Source organism: Triticum aestivum, chromosome 4D (assembly GCF_018294505.1).
Source record: "Triticum aestivum cultivar Chinese Spring chromosome 4D, IWGSC CS RefSeq v2.1, whole genome shotgun sequence".
Classification (NCBI taxonomy): domain Eukaryota; kingdom Viridiplantae; phylum Streptophyta; class Magnoliopsida; order Poales; family Poaceae; genus Triticum; species Triticum aestivum.
In genome coordinates this window covers 352,558,812-352,576,984 of record NC_057805.1, presented here as the reverse complement: position 1 = coordinate 352,576,984, position 18,173 = coordinate 352,558,812, and the positions used below count along the sequence as shown (strand labels likewise).

The following is an 18,173-nucleotide window of genomic DNA, read 5'->3' as shown; positions in this document are numbered from 1 at the left end:
TGAGGAGCAGGTTTATTGTGAGCAGCCCACTGGCTTCGCCGAGCATCTCTTCCTGGCCATGTGTGTTTGCTGTCCCGGTCTCTCTACGGGCTCAAGCAAGCACCCCGAGCCTGGTACCAGCGGATCGCCGGGTTTCTTCAGACACTGGGCTTCAACGTCACTTGTCGGATGCCTCCTTGTTTGTCTATCGCCACGGTGACACGACTGCATATTTGCTCCTCTACGTCGACGACATCATCTTGACGGCCTCCTCCGCAGCTCTACTTCAGCAGATTACTCTTCGGCTGCGTGACGAGTTTGCCATCAAAGACTTGGGTGCTCTCCATTATTTCCTTGGCATTGAGGTCGTTCGGTGACTGGACGGCTTCTTTCTTCATCAGCAGAAGTATGCGCACGAGCTTCTTGAGCGTGCTGGCATGCTCAACTATCACCCTGTTGCTACTCATGTTGACACAAAGGCCAAGGTTTCTGCTCTTGAGGGCTCGCCAGCGTCGGATGCTCCTTTCTACCGGTCCATCGTCGGTGCTCTTCAGTATCTGACTCTCACCAGACTAGATCTTCAGTATGCTGTTCAGCAGGTGTGTCTCCACATGCACGCCCCTCGTGACTCCCATTGGACTCTCCTGAAGCGGATCCTCCGTTACATTCGCGGCACGATGACCCTCGGGCTCACCCTCACGGCGTCCACTTCTCTGGAGATGATGGCCTACTCCGACGCGGACTGGGTTGGCTGCCCAGACACTCGTCGGTCCACCTCTGGCTACTGCGTCTACCTCGGTCCTTCACTCATCTCGTGGTCGTCTAAGCGACAACCCACGGTTTCGCGCTCCAGCGCGGAGGCTGAGTACCGAGCTGTTGCTAACGCTGTTGCTGAGTGCACCTGGCTACGACAGTTACTTCAGGAGCTGCATCACGACGTCTCCCAGGCTACGGTTGTCTACTGCGACAACGTTTCTGCGGTGTACCTCTCCGCCAACCCCGTTCATCATCGCCGGACTAAACACATTGAGCTGGACATTCACTTTGTGCGTGAGCAGGTGGCCCTTGGACGTATTTGGGTTCTCCACATTCCGACTGCACAACAGTTCGCCGATGTGATGATGAAGGGACTGCCGACTTCCACCTTCGAGGAGTTTCGTTCCAGTCTTTGCGTCACTGGCGCCGCTTCGACTGCGGGGGGTTTTGAGTATATTGTGTACGTATATATTTGTGTATAGGGCCACCTCCTGTTTCCTTTGTATAGTTGAGGTTGTGGTCCCCCTCTGTACTTATATATACGTGCCTGGTGCACCGATCAATATATCGCGATTACACAACCCATAACTTGTCCTTCTACAACGACGCAAGGAGCCTCGCCGGTCTAGCCTGGTTGCTGGCCATGGCGACGACAACGGAGAGGAAAGAAGCGATGCAGGCGGACGAGCTCCCGAAGGGAGAAAAGACGATCGAAAGGATAAGATTTATGTGGACTAGCGGCGCTGGGATAAAGAGCGTGCATGGGACCCATGTCCACGTCACGCGCGTGCAGCGGACCGGCGCAAAAGTTCCGCCGGCACACCGATCATAAATGTTTCCCTAAGAAAATTGATTCAAGCATTGCTTAGAAAGGATAGCTGTTGTGAGCTCAACAATTACTCCATACTTTTTCAAGGCCTTTCAAAGTTCGGGCCACGAACGACAGATACAACAGGAGCAAACATAGCTCAGCCCACGAACGACAGATACACCAAACCTAGAGCCATGTCTCCCTGTTATGCATACGTTCGCAAATGGCAGCCCACGATTTGATACCCCGCTGTCGACTGTTTATACGATTGCTAATTGTCAAATTCAGATGTTATGAGACATGACATCTTTGGGATGAAAGTTATTTAGCACTATGCGCTGCAAATAAGGCGGAGCAGCAAAACTGAATCAAAGAGAACTAGAAAACCTTCTGGCAGGGAGCTTCACAAACCGCAGAGTCAGAGACAGCGCAATATCTGGGCAAATCAGAGAGAGTCAGAGACGGCACAATATTTGGGCAAATCAGAGTCAGAGACGACGCAATATTTGGGCAAGTCAGAGAGATTTCTGACGTTCTTCCATTAAACATGCACATAACAAGATGAAACGACACCGCTACAGGAACACAACCGGACCACTATGAAGAACACTAGTACAGTCTACGACATGGAATGGATCGATCTAAGCCTTGGTGGCCTTCTTAGGGGACTTGGTCGTCTTCTTGGGCTCCTTGCCCTCCTTCTCCGCGGTCCTCTTGGGGAGGAGCACCGGGTTGATCTTGGGGATCACACCGCCGTGCGCGATGGTGACGCCCGCCAGCAGCTTTCCGAGCTCCTCGTCGTTCCTGACGGCGAGCAGCAGGTGGCGCGGGATAATGCGGCTCTTCTTGTTGTCCTTGGCGGCGTTTCCGGCGAGCTCCAGCAGCTCGGCGGCGAGGTACTCGAGGACGGCGGCGAGGTAGACGGGGGCGCCGGTGCCCACGCGCTGGGCGTAGCGGCCCTTCTTGAGGTAGCGCCCGATGCGGCCGACGGGGAACTGGAGCCCGGCCTTGACGGACCGCGTCACCGACTTCTTCCTGGGGCCGCCGGCCTTGCGCCCGGCCGCGCCCTTCTTGCCCTTGGCGCCAGCTCCGGTGCCCGAAACGTCCATTGCTTGCAGGTGATGCTCTTGGGGATCGGGGGGCAGAGGAGGATTGGTTTTGTGATGGAGATTGGGATTGAAAGCTGTGATGGAAACTGCGGAGGGGCGGGGTAATTAAACGGCGCGGAGGGCGGGTGGTGGGCCCGTCGATCCGCGGACGCGGGCGTTGGGCAGTTGGATCGGGAGGGCCTTGGACGGCCGCGATGCGGCTTTGGGAGGAGCGATCCGTGGGAGGCACGGTTGGACGAATCAGGTGCGAGGAAATTCTGGAGCCCGGAAGTTTCTGCCCACAGGTTTCCCGCCTGCCAATTTCGAGGCGTGGGCGCGTGATTGAAGTCGTTCATTTATCCTGAAGATTTGTCCCTCGAAACAATACTCTAGGTTTTTTTTACCGCACACATTATATTAATCAATAAACGGAGTACAATTATACATGCATACGGAAACTACCAGAAGAACGGGACATGACAGGTGTCCAGAAAATTATTCAAGAACAGCCTACCAGGGTTCAAGTCCTGATACTCGCACTATTCCTGAATTTATTTCAGGATTTACAGCGATGCGCTTTCGGTGGGAGGAGACGTTCCCGTCGACGACGAGGCGCCTACGGTGACTTCGTAAATCTGAAGATGATATGTCTGCTTAGTCTCTCGGAGGTGCTCATAGGGGTAGGGTGTGCGTGTGTGCGTTCATAGGGTGAGTGTATGTGCGTATATATGAGCGCTTGCGTCTGTACTAATGTTAAAAAAAGTGTCTAGAAAATTATTCAAGGACCCTGAATATAAGATTATTACAAATAAGTCCCTTGAGGTCCCTACAAACAACCAGATCTGAAACCGTCTTCGACCACCAGCGCCGCCGAGACGCACACTCGAGGAAGAGATGGAACACCAACAAACAAAAATCCAGGCCTGCAGCATAGCCTTGAGGGTGTTGAGAGCTGAAGACCAAACCTGCAAAACAGGCAATTGGCGATGTGGCGTGTCGGCCGAGGATTTTCCCCACGCCGACCTGGATCCAGATTTGACGAATCCCGTCGTCGTTGCCAGTGAAGAACGCCAGATACGTCGCCATCGGGCCACCAACCTTGAACTAGCACCAACGTATCCCACTTGCCGACGCTGCATTGAATGGCAACATCCGCCAGACACAGGAAACAAAAAGCTCACCGCTCTGAGTGAACGGCGAGCAAACGAGGCCATCAAAAACACCGCCAGAGAGAATGTCATCATGGTGAGGAGAGATCGAAGCCATCTTATTTGAAGAAGCGCTAACCTCACCAAACTAGGCTACTAGACGAAGACGGGACCTAAATCTATGGACTCTCTGGAAGAGAAGCAAGAGCCCACCCTCTCCTCCAGCCGTTAGAGCAGCGAACGGAGAGGCGTGGAGATCGTTGCCTCGTCGGCGTCCGAACAAGGTACGAACTGTCATTGCTCTATCGCCAAAAGGCAGGGCGAAGCGATTCCTGGGAGAGACGTGCGCGCTTCACAATAGGCCGTTTCTTAATGGTATTCTTGGATGCAATTTTTGGTTCCAAAATTCTTCTCCAATACACAAATTGACGACCATGTTGGTAGAAACATTTTGGCTTCCAAAATTAAAAGTAAAAGAATTTGTGCACAAATAACAAGATTTCAAATTGGATCCTGTGAAGGAAAAAGTAAGAATTTACCAAGCTATCGATTCTCTGCTCATTTAAAACAATAAAATGAAACTTACATACAATACCTCTTGTTGCATCCTTGTTGGATTGTACCTCATTTGATGACAAAAACTAGCACACGGGGAGCGGAAATGTTGGCAGGGATGTGTACTCGAATAATGGCGGCGGTGAGGACAATAAGTTGGGAGGGAGGTTTTAGGATTAGGGTTCGGTGTTGCGTATGGGAGGAGTTGAGTTATCAAGCGGAAGTGTGGAGACAATATTGTTGGGGCAAGGTTAGGGTGTGGAGAATTTATAGTCGCTTGTACGATGGGTGGCGGCGGCAGGTAAGTCGAAGAACTAGGGTGCGACACTATAGCATAATAGTGAGTAAAGACATAAATGCCCCCCTCCCCCCTGCCCCGCGCGTGTAGATCAGATGGTCATAAATACACAACAAAATTCCTTGACTGGGTTACCATGTTAAGGACTTTAAGGTGTCATTCAAAAAATCATTTTATGTTGTAGACTAAACAAGTTGACTTGATTGATCCAAAATGGACTTTTCATATATGAGTTCCAACCAAAATGACTTCGACTGCCGACTAAAGGGGGTGTATAATATGTATTTAATAAAGTGGTGAATATTATATTACCAATTTCTACAAAAAAAAATACACTCGTGTGTAGATTCACGAGGAAAAAATAGGCGTTTCTTCTGAAAACTACCCCGATTGACCTTGCTTTCAGGCTGCAAGTGGGATTGCAGATGGGAGTCCCACCTTGAGCCCGCTTAATCCCAATACATTTAGTGGGAATAATCAGACATCCCATCACAAGATACAAAAATTATATGGGCACAAGTGGGATCCCACTTAGCAAATGCATGTACACACTAGTTTAGCATCCATATGTTACTCACACTCTCACACCCTGGCTAGCCCTCGTACTCCTCGCTGTAGCTACAGCCAACGATGTCTCCTCCCGCATGCTCCCATCTACTCATCCGCGAAGGCGCCCTACGACGACAGGTTGTACCCGGCGCTCTGAATTTTCATGCTCGCCGACGTCCCAGACCTCCACAAGTACCGTTCAAGAACGTCATCTGCGCAGCCGTCACGCACCCAGTCCGTGGTGACCACCATGTCCGCCGATAGCTCCGCCTACCTCCACGGGAGATCCCTCAGCGTGCCCAACCATGTTGCCGTCTCCGACTGCATGGGTCTCCTCGTGGCCACCATGGAGTCATGGACGACCTCGTGGCCAATACTGTAGACTGCCAGTACCGTGGACCTGCAGTCATCCTCCACGGCGAGCCGGCCGATCATGGAGCATGAGTGAACGACATGACGGTCCGGTCCGGTCGCTGACCGAGCCAGCCTTTGGACCGGCCGCGAGCGAGCAGGCTCGGGACCCGACTGACGATTGAACGGTCCCGTAGTTCGAGACCGGACCAGCGACACTCTAGCTCGAGCGGCTCATTCGATGGTGGTGCAGGAGCGGTCGCCCGCGCGTGCATGATGTGAAAACTAGGGTAAGCGTATGCTTGATGCAGGGACGCGTGCATGTTGATATAAGGGGCGAAGCCAGGATAGATACAGGGGTTAGTTAGGTCTCGGATTGATCTCCAAGTTAGCTAACAACTAGATAAGATCATATCTCAGAGACCTAACCGAATACACAACAACACGCACGCCTACACCCTGACAAATACGACACATATACGATTTATATCCTATCGTGTATGTTTAACAATGTTTAACGGACATGGCTCGCGGGCGCACGGGCGCCCGATCGCAGCCCCGAGCGCTCTTCCAGAAAAGGAAGGAGCCACCCGCGCGCGCGATCAGACAGCCAGAAACGGAAAATCAGCCACCCGCGCGCGAAAACAATCACACTCTGCTGTCCCCCGCGTGATTAGGAAGATACTCTACCACGTCAGTTCGCATGCATTAATTTGAGTTTCAAAAAATTTAAAAAGCCATAACTTTTGATTCGAGTATCGAAATTCAGATCCGTTTTCACCATTGGGTTTCTTGCGACGAGTTCTTCAAAACTAGATCTCATATGGATAGGTTTCGATGAACTTTTTTTTTGAGCAACTCTGTGTGGTATATAGGCAACTTTAGTGTTATCAGTAAGCAACTCTTCTTGTTTGTCTAATATGACTTCTTATCATCTTGGTTTGTGTAAAAACCAAGCAACTGACCTAACAAACCAAGCATCTGTCCTAGTAAACCAAGCAACTGTCCTAGTAAACCAAGCAACTGTCATAACAAAAACAATCGATTGTCCTAATAAATCAAGCAACTGTCCTAACAAAACTAAGCAACTATCCTAACAAAACCAAGCAACTGTCCTGGCAAATCCATGCAACTACATTATCAAAACACACAATGCATAATGTCTAAGCAAACCAAGCAACTGACCTAACAAAACCAAGCAACCATCTTAACAAAAAACAAACAATTTCAATAACAAAACCAAGCAACTATCCTGGCAAATCCATGCAACTACCCTATCAAAAAATATGTTGTCATCACCAAAGTTGGCTGCCGAAGATGCTTAGTTGCCCATATACGGTCAAAATATTATTTGCCGTGATTTCTAAGTGGTATATGACATACTTGCTTGATAAATTCATCAGTACATATAATTTAATAAAAGTTGCCTATGTTTAAAACTAAAGTTGCCTCGTTTAGGATCAAAGTTGCTTCTTTTTTAAAAATTATCAAAACGTGCTCATATGTGATCTAGTTTTGAAGATCTCGTCGCGAGAAACCTAACGGTGAAAACCGATCTTTGTTTCGACGCTCGGTTGAAAAGTTATTATTATTATTTTAAATGAAACGGAATAAAGAATGCGTCAGCACATGCATGCGCGTTAGTATCTCTTCCGTAATTATGGGACGCGGTCCCCTTAGCTGTCGCTATCATCGCATCTAACGGCTGAAGCGCGTGCGTTCGCGCGCAGCTGCACGAGTCAGACTTTAGGATGTTTAACACATGAGACACGAGGAGATGCCATACAGCGTAGGTGCAGCCGTGCGCCGGTGCGTGCAGCCATGGAGCTCGCCATTACCGGGTCCGTGCTCTTCCTCCACACCTCGCCGATGCCTTTGGCGAGCAGGTGGCTGAGTCTCCCGTGTCCTTCATCTTCGAGGAGCCGAGGAGGTGGTCAACCGCGGCGCTTGGAGACGCCCGGCGGCGGCGAGGAGCTGGACCGCGCCTGGGCCATGCCGGTACAAGCCGTGGCCGTGGAACTCGCGAACCGCCGGTACAAGCATCGCAAGAGTGCTGGAGTCGGAAGTATAAATTGCATGCATGCATGCTTTGTTTCAGTTTTCTGTTAGTTGAATACTCCGCATTGCACGAAGACTTATCGCGGCTGGTGGGCTCCCAACGGATTAAGTGGGATAGCCCGATTAATTATTTATTTATTTTGCTGTTCAATGGGATCCCATTAAAACGATTTACTCCCTCCATCACACTTTAAAGGGCTAATTTTTTTTAAACAATACATTTTTTATTAAATTACAGAAATATTACGCTGAAAAAATAATTTTTAAAAATAATACACCGTCGGCCCGCTGCAGGCCGACCGAGCCTAGTCAGCCCACAGCAGGCCGACTGGTGGCCCATCTGCTTGCTGCTGGCTGATTGGGCTGTCGGCCACCAGATTAAGCCCAGTCGGCCTGCAGTTGGCCGACAGGGTCCAGTCGGCCTGCAGTGGGCCGACAAAGACTAATTGGCCTGCTGTGGGCCGACTGGTGCATGCCACCATTTTTTCTCGAACGATCCCTGGTTTTTTTTAAACTATGGCGTATTCCGCACAACCCTTTCCCGCCATATGTTCGCGCCAACTATTTCCCGCCACCCGTTTCCCGCCACCCGTTTTCCGCCACCCGTTTCCCGCCAAACCTTTCCCGCCATACCGCAGTTGTTCTTTCCTGCCATTTTCTCCTCTCTACCTAATAAACCCCCTTCAGACGGAGGTGGATAAGCATTCTAGTGTAGTGTAGTTGAGATGTCCCATTATCCTTTCGATCGTAGTTTTCACCCTGGGATGAGCAGGACTCTTCTGAGGCTAGCTACCGATTTCAGGATGGATAATAGGATAGTTCCATGGGACGAACTCACCGGTAGTGACACCATAATGAATGAGTTGGCTCACCAATTACGTAGGTCTGGGTGGCCTGAAAGGACCTATGAGGAGGTACGTAAAGAACTTTTTAGGTTGCATGACAGGTGGAAGAAGGTAGTGGTGCCGAAGAGTGAAACTTTCAGAAGGATTGCAGCAAATAATCCATGTTTATGGACTGAGGAGAGCGAGGACGAAGATGATATCTTCATGCCGCCGCTTCCGGGTTCTGCATCGTCGAAGGGCAAGAGTTCTTCATCATCGAAGGGCAAGGTTTCTGCATCGTCGAAGGGCAAGAGTTCTTCATCGTCGAAGGGCAAGAGTTCTGCATCGATCGAGGATGACGATGATGACTTCATGTAGTTTTTATGCTGTATGTTGTGAGTTCAGTTACGTACCATTTAATTTAGATGTAGTTCTATCTAGTTGTTTGTAATGTCTCGTTGTATGAGTATTATGTTCTATCTAAATATGATCTTGTAGTTCGGATAACAGAGTACTAAAATAGAGTAGGCATATGTCTCATACATAAGTACATAGTCATTTGTCTCATACATAGAATAGACATAAGTCTCACACAGAAATAGATGGTAATGTCTCTACTGATAGATAGAAGCGTCAGTGACGACGTCTGGCCTGGCGGGGAGGCGGATCTGGAAGCGGCGACCATCCCAACCTGTCGGGTGCCCTAATGTGACGAGGAGGAATCTCAGACTCTCCCTGGTCATGCTGTGTATCCTGTGTGGGGCCTGGTGGAGGAGTCGAAAACATGTTCATCCACTGGGTGTGCTGCGACATCTGAGCCTGTATGTTCTCCTCGGGATGTTGATCACTCCCCCACGTATCATGTGATGCCGACATAGACGCCTGATATCCGTAGGCTCCTACGCGATGGAACGTTTCATCATGAAGAATGAGGTCGCGTCAATTAATATTGAAAACAATAAATATGAAGACACATACCTGCTGGCTGTGACGGCTGCTCTGGCTCAAACACGAAACTGGACGAGGGACCGTGCTGCTGTGGCTGTGGAGATAACACGAAGCTCGACGAGGGACCGTGTTGCTGTGGCTGTGGAGAAAACACGAAGCTCGACGTGGGACCATAGTGCTGCGGGTGCCACGTAGAACTGCCAGGTTGGTCAGGACGGGGTGGCCTGGTTGTCGGCTGATGTGCTAGACGTGGACGTGGTTGATGTCGGTGCATGGAGTGACGCGGCTGCTCCTGCTGGTGCTGAACAACATCGGTTCTCCGGGTGCACGTGATAGCCTCGTACACAGTCCGTATCTTATTCTGAATTCTTTCCAAGAAGGGCTGTAGCACTGGACGATGCTGAAGAAGAGGTCCAGACGATAGTGATCGTCCAAAGGTGGTCACGTCGTCGTAGAGTTCGCGTGTCAAGGTAGCCTGCAAATTTCCATGACGATTAATAATGTCTGTCTCTTGCACGTCAAAGTATGTGACAACATTACGTAAAGAAAATATATCTTACCGCGTACTGCCTAGAGCCCGAAGTATCATAGCTCGGGTACATATCCGACGGAGTAGGATCCGGTATCTCCTCTGGGTGGGAGTACTCAACGATGCGTAACCGTGTTCCGGTCATGTAGCGCCGCAAATAGAGATTGAATTCATCGAGATCGAAATTGTGATTCTCGTGCCATAGATTTGTGTTTGCTGTCTCCCATTCTATAACATACGGCTCTAGTCTAACTAGCCAGTCAGCAGTTGTCCTGGTCATGCCCTTCCTTGTCGTCCTAAAATTGTGGTGTGTGTTCAACAATTACCTAAAGCTTCGAATGGAGTACTATGAAAGATAATGCAACATTGAAAAACTGGTTAATACCTGTGGATGTGTGCTGGCACCGGGTTCTCTATAGGGGGAGGTAGCTCCAACTGCAGAAGACCAAATTGCCTCATAACCCTCTGTTGTGCCATCTCCTCGACGAAGACATCGAAGATGATCTTAGATTTTGTCATCCAGTAATCTCGGTCCCTTGTGCATAGCACAGACATACCACCAGGGTATCTCGCTTGTATGGCTGCTTCCGTGTAGGGCTGCCAGATGACCCCGGTGTACGCATCGAACTGCTCGTTCAATGCTGTGTATGCCTTCCTGGTCTGATCACTAGCAAAGCGTCTCTGCAGAGAAGAAAAGTTAGTAGCCGCTAGCATCGAACTATCTCTTGTGCAGAAAAAAGTTGCATTAAACTACAACACGGTGCATACCTCGCGACGTGTCCAACACAGACCGAAAGTAGGCATGTCGATGCCGTCAACATCAAACATGGCGTCTATAGGCTCATGAACACGTACATCTGGTCGCCCTATAGAGAACCTCTCCCACGACCACAGCTGTAGGAATAGAGGGCATCCAAGAAGGGCTGGCTTTCTCGATGTAAGCTGGCAACCGTTGCACATACCTCGGTATGTAGCCGCTAAGACCGCCGAACCCCAACTCCTCTGTCTGATCTGATCCGCCGTCTGAGCGCTCGCTATCTCGAGTGCCATAGGGATGTAGAGCGCGCTAATAGTGGTGACATGGTTCTCCGTGAACATCACCTTGCCGAAAAGCCACATTAAGTAGGCCTCCAGGCTCCGAGTGATCTGTTCCGCAGTCAACGGCGCCCGGAAGTTCTGGATCTGCATTAAGCGAAGAGAAAGTTTTAGTAAGCCGCAATTATTTTCTGTAAAACTGTATGCACGATAACTTGAAGATAATAGGTAGGGGAAATTACCCGGAAATTTAGCAACCACTCATACTTAGGTCCGTGATGCTCCCATACCGGATCCGGAGCATCCGGAAAAACACCATGAAAACGTTGTGTAAGAGCTCGCTCCCAACCAGCCGGTGCGTCCAACGGTCCTACGGCATGACCTGCCAACGGTAGTCCGAGCAAAAGTGACACATCCTCCAGAGTAGGAGCCATCTCTCCCCATCTGAAGTGAAACGTGTGGGTCTCTGGCCTCCAACGGTCCACTAAGCAGCTCAGCAAAGACCCATCGATGGCGAGGCGTTTCTCACCCGGGATAGACTCAACCAGACGCGCGAAAGGTAAAAGGCCGGCCCATTTCAACCTTCATCAGAGAACATTTCAGTTAGTGTCTCCCATTTCAACCATTAATATGCATGTCAGTGTGCAAATTAATAAAGCACGTACCGCTGAAGCCATCCTGAGTGTATCATCCAGTTTTCCTTAGGAGTGCGAGTGACCAGAGGCTCAAGCTTGCGCTCATACCATATCGCAGCACGATGACCCCTATCAATGTCCCCATTCAGCAACCACAATCCCGACATTCCTGCACATACAAAATTCAGAACATAGTGTCACACTTAATACAAATCTCCTCTCAAGCGCCGCATGCATACAAATTCAGAACATAGTGTCACACTTAATAAAAATTCAGAACATAGTGTCACACTTATTACAAATTCAGAACATAGTGCCACACTTAATAAAAATTCAGAACATAGTGCCACACTTAATACAAATTCAGAACATAGTGCCACACTTAATACAAATTCAGAACATAGTGCCACACTTAATACAAATTCAGAACATAGTGCCACACTTAATACAAATTCAGAACATAGTGCCACACTTAATACAAATTCAGAACATACTACTGCTAGCTTAGCTTCTTCCTCTCGCCCTTACTCCTCTACTGCCTCTACCTCCTCTTCTTCCCCGGTTGCCTCGTCCACGCCCAGTGACGAAAGTGGGACAATTAGTGTCCCTATGGCCAAATTCATTGCATAGAATGCATTGCCTAGTCGGACCTCCTGCTTCAGATTCATCCATATCATTTCGGATGCGCTGACACTGCCGTCTGCCTCTACTTGTACGCATATGCTCTGGGTTTGGAATGTAACGCCTTTCGGCGGGGTTGACGCTGTTGAAATTACCCATTGATCGAAAACCCATCAGCTCACCTGTCCAGGTATTGAGGACAGACTCTTTCAGAAAAAATGGAGACACAAACGATATTGCGTCCATTCCAAGCTGCCCGCAAGCAGCAAGTACATGTGAGCAAGGTAGGTGAAGCAATTTCGGTTTATTGCATGTGCACTCACACGTTGGCCAGGCTTCATTGCCAATTTTCACCTCATGCGTCCTCAACTCATTTGCACATCCGAATTTGTTGTTGGCTAAGCGGACCTCAAACCTTCTTTCTTGATTACCGATGGCGACTACAGTGTGTGACCTAGCTTTTTGCATCTTGTTGTCCATGTACTTCGTGACTCTTTCACAGTACCGTGTATTTGGGTTGTTCAAGATATGCTGCTCTGCTTTTTGACGTCTATCTCTGAAATACTTGACGGTGCCATAGAAAATACCCTCAACGATGGCTGTAAGTGGCAATGCCCGGTTTCCTCTGAGGACAAAGTTGTATGTTTCCGCGAGGTTCGTTGTCATGACACCGTACCTTGCTCCATGTGTGTCATGTAGCAAAGACCACCTCTCCAGAGGCTCATGCTCTATCCACTGCTCGAAGGTTTTAATCGACCTCCCGAGCCTTCTCCTAGTACCAGGTGGGTCAAAGCCTGGCAGGTCACATAGCCCAACAGGCTCCTCCTCCACGGCCGCTGTTCCTGTTGCCAACTGTGCAGCTACTGCTTCAACATGTGCCCTCACCGCTGCATCTCTTGCAGCTTTCCTGTCCCTCACGTGTCTCTGCGTGCACACATTAAGTCTGTCGCGTATCAAATTGTACTTCCATAACTGGTTCTGCTTGCAGAGTTTTTTGAACAGATTCATCAGGTTCTTATTTCTAAACTGCGAGAAGAAATTAGCCCCCAGATGGCGCATGCACCAACGGCTCTGCAAGTCCTGCCATGGAACTTGTTCCTCAGGGCCTGGGTTTGTCAGTGTCCTTATCGCACTGAGTATACCTACATGCCTGTCATGAAGGATGCACACATTGGGCTTCTCCTTCACAACTGATATTTTCAACTGCCTGAAGAACCATGTCCAACTTTCAATGTTCTCACTCTCCACAAAAGCAAATGCCAGTGGGACGACTTGATTTTGGCCGTCTTGACCTATGGCTGTCAGGATCTGACCCTTGTACTTGCCTGTGAGAAAAGTACCGTCAACACATATCACCGGTCGGCAATGCTTGAAAGCTTCGATGCATACACCGAAAGAGAAGAAGAGACGATGCAACACCCTCACAGTTGGGAACTCTGGCATGAACATGTCTTGGATATCGATATAGGTGCCTGGATTCCGCTGCTGCAGGGTGTGGAGGAGGTGGACAACAGAGTCATATGCATCAAAATAAGAACCAAATCTCCTCTCAAGCGCCGCATGCTTAGCCCTCCAAGCCTTGCCATAAGAAATTCTGTACTTGAACCTGGCGAAGACTTTTGTCTGGACTGCCTTCACTTCCATAGCTTTGCCCTGCACTATCTCATCGTAAAACAATCGAGCAATAAGCGTGGATGAAAGGTTGGCATGATCTTGAGGGATGCAGGGAATAAGACAAGTGTGATTAACTAAGTCACTTATCACCCAACTTGTGCCATACTTAGGGAGAAAGCCGTGCACCCTGGCGGGACAATCTGCGTTCTTGCATACCATTGTCAGGAATTTCTGACTGGACACCTGAGCTGTGAAAACCCTTTGCGTGGACATTGCCCAATTAATTATTGCATCCTTCAGGGCTTGCTTGTTCGGATACATAGCACCCGTCGCAATATTGTTCTGGTGATATTGCCAGGCTGAATCATGTCCATCATTCACGGTCATTGCAGATGAGAAGTCATGATTCCACCATGCAGGATTCGGGACCTCCTCTGCATTTTCTTCTTCATCTGACTCGTCAGAATCATCGGCATGACCCCTTTCAACATCGGTGTCTTCTTCTTCCATCTGGTTCTGCATGTGCCCATCTACCTCGTCAGCGTCCACCTCGCCATTGTAATCACCATCGGCATTTCCTCCTTCTACCTGACTACTCTGCCCTGGTTCATAACCATAAGCATTTCCTCCTTCTACCTGACTGCTCTGTCCTTGTTCGTAACCATAAGCATTTCCTCCTTCTACCTGACTGCTCTGTCCTTCGTAGCCACCCTCGCCTTCATGTGCAGTGACCTCCTTCACGACGGGAAGCACTAAAGCAACAGGATTGCATCCCCTTCGTTCACAACCTTGTAACCACCGCACCCAATCGGAGTCTCCCTCTATTGGCCTCAAATAAAAGTAAATTATTGAACTTGACCGTGTCCACAATGCATGAACACCGACGGTGTGTGTTTCAGTATCAAGACCTAAACTTGCCGCAATCCATTCTTTCAACTGACTGACAGACCATGTTTGTGGTGCGCTCATTGGCACCTCTATGTGAGTAAATTCACTCAGATCTGCTCCCATCTCAGTTGTTTGGACAGTACCAGGACCGTAGTAAAATCTGAACTTCACTACATCGGACATCTCGACTCACCTATTTTTTTTCAACAACGAAATACAAGTATTAAGCAACAACTTAATATCCCCACTAACAAATATTAGACATGTCTATATATTACCTAGCTATATATTACAGAATATTAACGGAGCAACTAATACAATTCACACACCTACAAGTATATTACGAATATTTGCCGTAGCAACTACAAATATTGACAGATTAATATATTTGACTGGACTGCCTATATTACGGACCTTTTTTCGGAACTACTACAAATACTGACACTCCTAAATACTTGACATCCACATATAGTACGGAATATTACCGGAGCAACTACACATTTTTACACAACTAATTAGTTGACATCTAAATATATTTACGTATACTACCGGGGCAAATAACAATAATCGCACACCTAATTTATTTCACATCGAAACATATTAACAAATACTACCGGAGCACCTACGAAAAATAAAATGTTTGCTGAAATATACCCTTGAAGCGTGCGTGCGAACGAAGAACGACGAACGGCGGCCACCAAACTGCCGGTGCTCCGCCTCCAACGAAGAACGACGAACGACAGCTTCACCTCCACCACACTGCCCCAACTTCACACCACCACACTGCCCCAACTTCACCACCACCACCTCCACCAAAATGCTCACCACGACCACCACGAGCTACCCCATCAGTAGATCGAGACCTCTTTTGGCTGCCCTAACTGAGTTGAATCCATTCACGGTGCCAAAATCGCGAAAAACTTGCTCATTTAGGTGTATAAATTGGTGGCATTTTTGTGTAGAGAGAGGAGAAGGTAAGAGAAGAAGAAGAACAGAAGAAATGGGAGGAAGGGGAGGATAAGGACGCAGGGAGCAGCCGGCCAGCCGCGCGCGAGGTGGCAGCACCCTGTCGGCCAGCAGTTGGCCGATCGGCCCGCGGTAGGCCGACAGGGGCACGCCCGCGCCGACAGCTCCCTCCCTCCCCCTCGCGACGTGGCCAGCCCGATCAGAGGCCGACGCGTGCCAGGCGGGCTAGCAGTCGGCCAGCAGCAAGCCGATCGGCCTGCTGTGGGCCGATTAGGTCCAGTCGGCCTGCAGCGGGCCGACGGTGTATTATTTTTGAAAATTATTTTTTCAGCGTAATATTTGTGTAATTTAATAAAAAAATGTATTATTTTAAAAAAATTAGCCTTTAAAGGGCGTAGTACCTCACATCTCTCTGGGCCCAAGGTTACTAGCGATTGGTAGGAATAACTGATGCGTTGGAGCTGCGGTAGTTAAGGATATGCGCCTAATTAATCTTGCTCGGGGTTTTTCTGCGGCCGGTGTGGTGATTCTTGATCACTCTGGGCAGTTTGTGGCTGCTGCTACCGAGCCATTTACCGGTATCTCTTCGCCGGAGGTAGCCGAAGCCCTTGCTCTTTGATGCGCTGTCAGGCTGGCTCGGGAGAAGCACTTTTCGAGGGTGGTGTTTCAATCTGACTGTTTGTCATTGATTCATCGCATGAATTCTTCCGCATGTGACAGATCTGTTGTGGGCACTATTGTCGCTGACATCAAGGCGGAGTGTGTTACACTGGCTTCGGTTTCTTTCAAGCATGTCCGTCAGCACTGTAATGTAGTTGCTCATGTTTTAGCTCAGTCTAGTTTGAACTCTGTGAGTCCATGTATTTTCCTTTCTGCTCCGGATTGTATCTGGGAGAACCTTTTTAATTTGGTTGCTTAATTAATAAAGGCCGACGTTTCCCAAAAAAATGCATAGTAACTTTCCCGTCCAGTAAAAGAAGGAAACCATCGCATGCATCGGTGGAGATGGTTTAGAGCGAAATTTTAGCGAGTTTCCTTCTTCTTCCCGCACCCCTCCTTTCTCCCCACGCAGTTTCCTTTCTCCCCCGCGCGGTTTCCAAATTGGTGATCAAAATCTCCCAACGATCTCCGCTGCCAAATCTAAAACGAAATTTTCGGAGTTGAAATAGCTCCCGCCGATGTTCCTGCCGGTGTTCCGCTCTATAAGTAGCTGCGGCGATGGAGGGACACGAACAGATGGCGCTCATCTTCTCTCCTCTCTCCAATGGCGCTGCCGCAGCAAGGTGCTGCAGATCGCCGGCCTCCTCCTCTTGGCCTCCGTGGGCTTTCTAGGGTCGCTTTCTAGCCCAGAGCACGGCCGCCCGGAGGACTTCCTCCTCTTGGTCTCACCGGACGCGCGGGTGTTCCTTCCTTCTCCATCGGCATGGCTGGTTTCGAGTATCTTCCTCCTCTGACTACTTTGCCTCGACGGCGCACCGGCCTCGCACGCCCATCTCGCCCTCCGGCACCTAACGAGGCCGGTTCCTTGAACTGGAGTGCCTCCGTCGGCGAGGCCGGTACAGGCAGCGGAGGGATCGGCAGTTCTACGTTCATGGGGTTTAACCTCATCAATGGCAGCGGCAGGATCTCGTTTGGCGGTGGCGGCGGGATATCGTTTGGCGGCGGCGGCAGCGAGTCCCTGGGCTTCACGTTCAGTACCGGCGCTGGTGGCAATCGGAGCAGAGAAGGATCCTCCCATGGTGGAAGCACAGAAGGTAAACCCTAAACCCTCTAGTCTCGTAGATCATGCAATTTTTGTGTGTCAATTTGAATCAAGATTAAACCCTAGTTGTAGATCATCTCGTGACGTAGATCATCAAGTTTTGCTCCTGTTTCGGTTGATCATGTACTCCTGTTTCTGTTATTGTTATTATTGTTGTTATTTTTGCTTCTGTTTCGGTAGTAATATGTGTTCTCTTGTCACGTGTGCATGATTCAAGGAACTGGGTTCGGTCTTGAACTCAACATGATGAACAGAGAGAACACAACAGGTTCGGCCTTGTAAACATAAACAGTAATTTCCATGTACATTATCAACTAAAATCTCATGGTTAATATGCTCCCTTTTCTGTTACTACAAGGTATTGGTGGAAATGAGGGTACCATTGGCTACCGAGGTACTGGATACAACCCAAATTTTTCCCATGCCGACAAATACCCTCCTAGTCAAGAGGCTGTTAAAACCCAAAGACAACCTATCGATTTGAGTAAGTACATTTAGAACATATTTGTCTTTCACTAATATTCCATATTTTTTGTTTGTCTAATTATTTCTCCAATGCATCTAGATGTTTTGTTGAACAAGGAGACAAGAAGACAGTACCGTACCGATGACAAGCGTCACATATATGCTGAGACCATTGCCTGTAATGGTACGAGTAAAAGGTTGAAGCATGGAGTTTCTAAAGCTGTTGCACTAGCTTGTATTTGTCCTAGGAGGATAGTGCAAAGGGTATGGCAGGAGGCTAAAAAAGGCGGCGG

The 18,173-nt window shown here is 49.0% G+C and overlaps 1 protein-coding gene across 1 annotated transcript; it reads right to left on the bottom strand.

The window, feature by feature from the left end:
• Positions 1–2,051: 2,051 nt before the first annotated feature.
• LOC123097868 (histone H2A) lies at positions 2,052–2,749 on the bottom strand. The gene has a single exon (XM_044519717.1). It carries the CDS (start codon positions 2,653–2,655, stop codon positions 2,188–2,190), a length of 468 nt encoding a protein of 155 aa, XP_044375652.1. The 5' UTR covers positions 2,656–2,749; the 3' UTR covers positions 2,052–2,187.
• Positions 2,750–18,173: the final 15,424 nt, after the last annotated feature.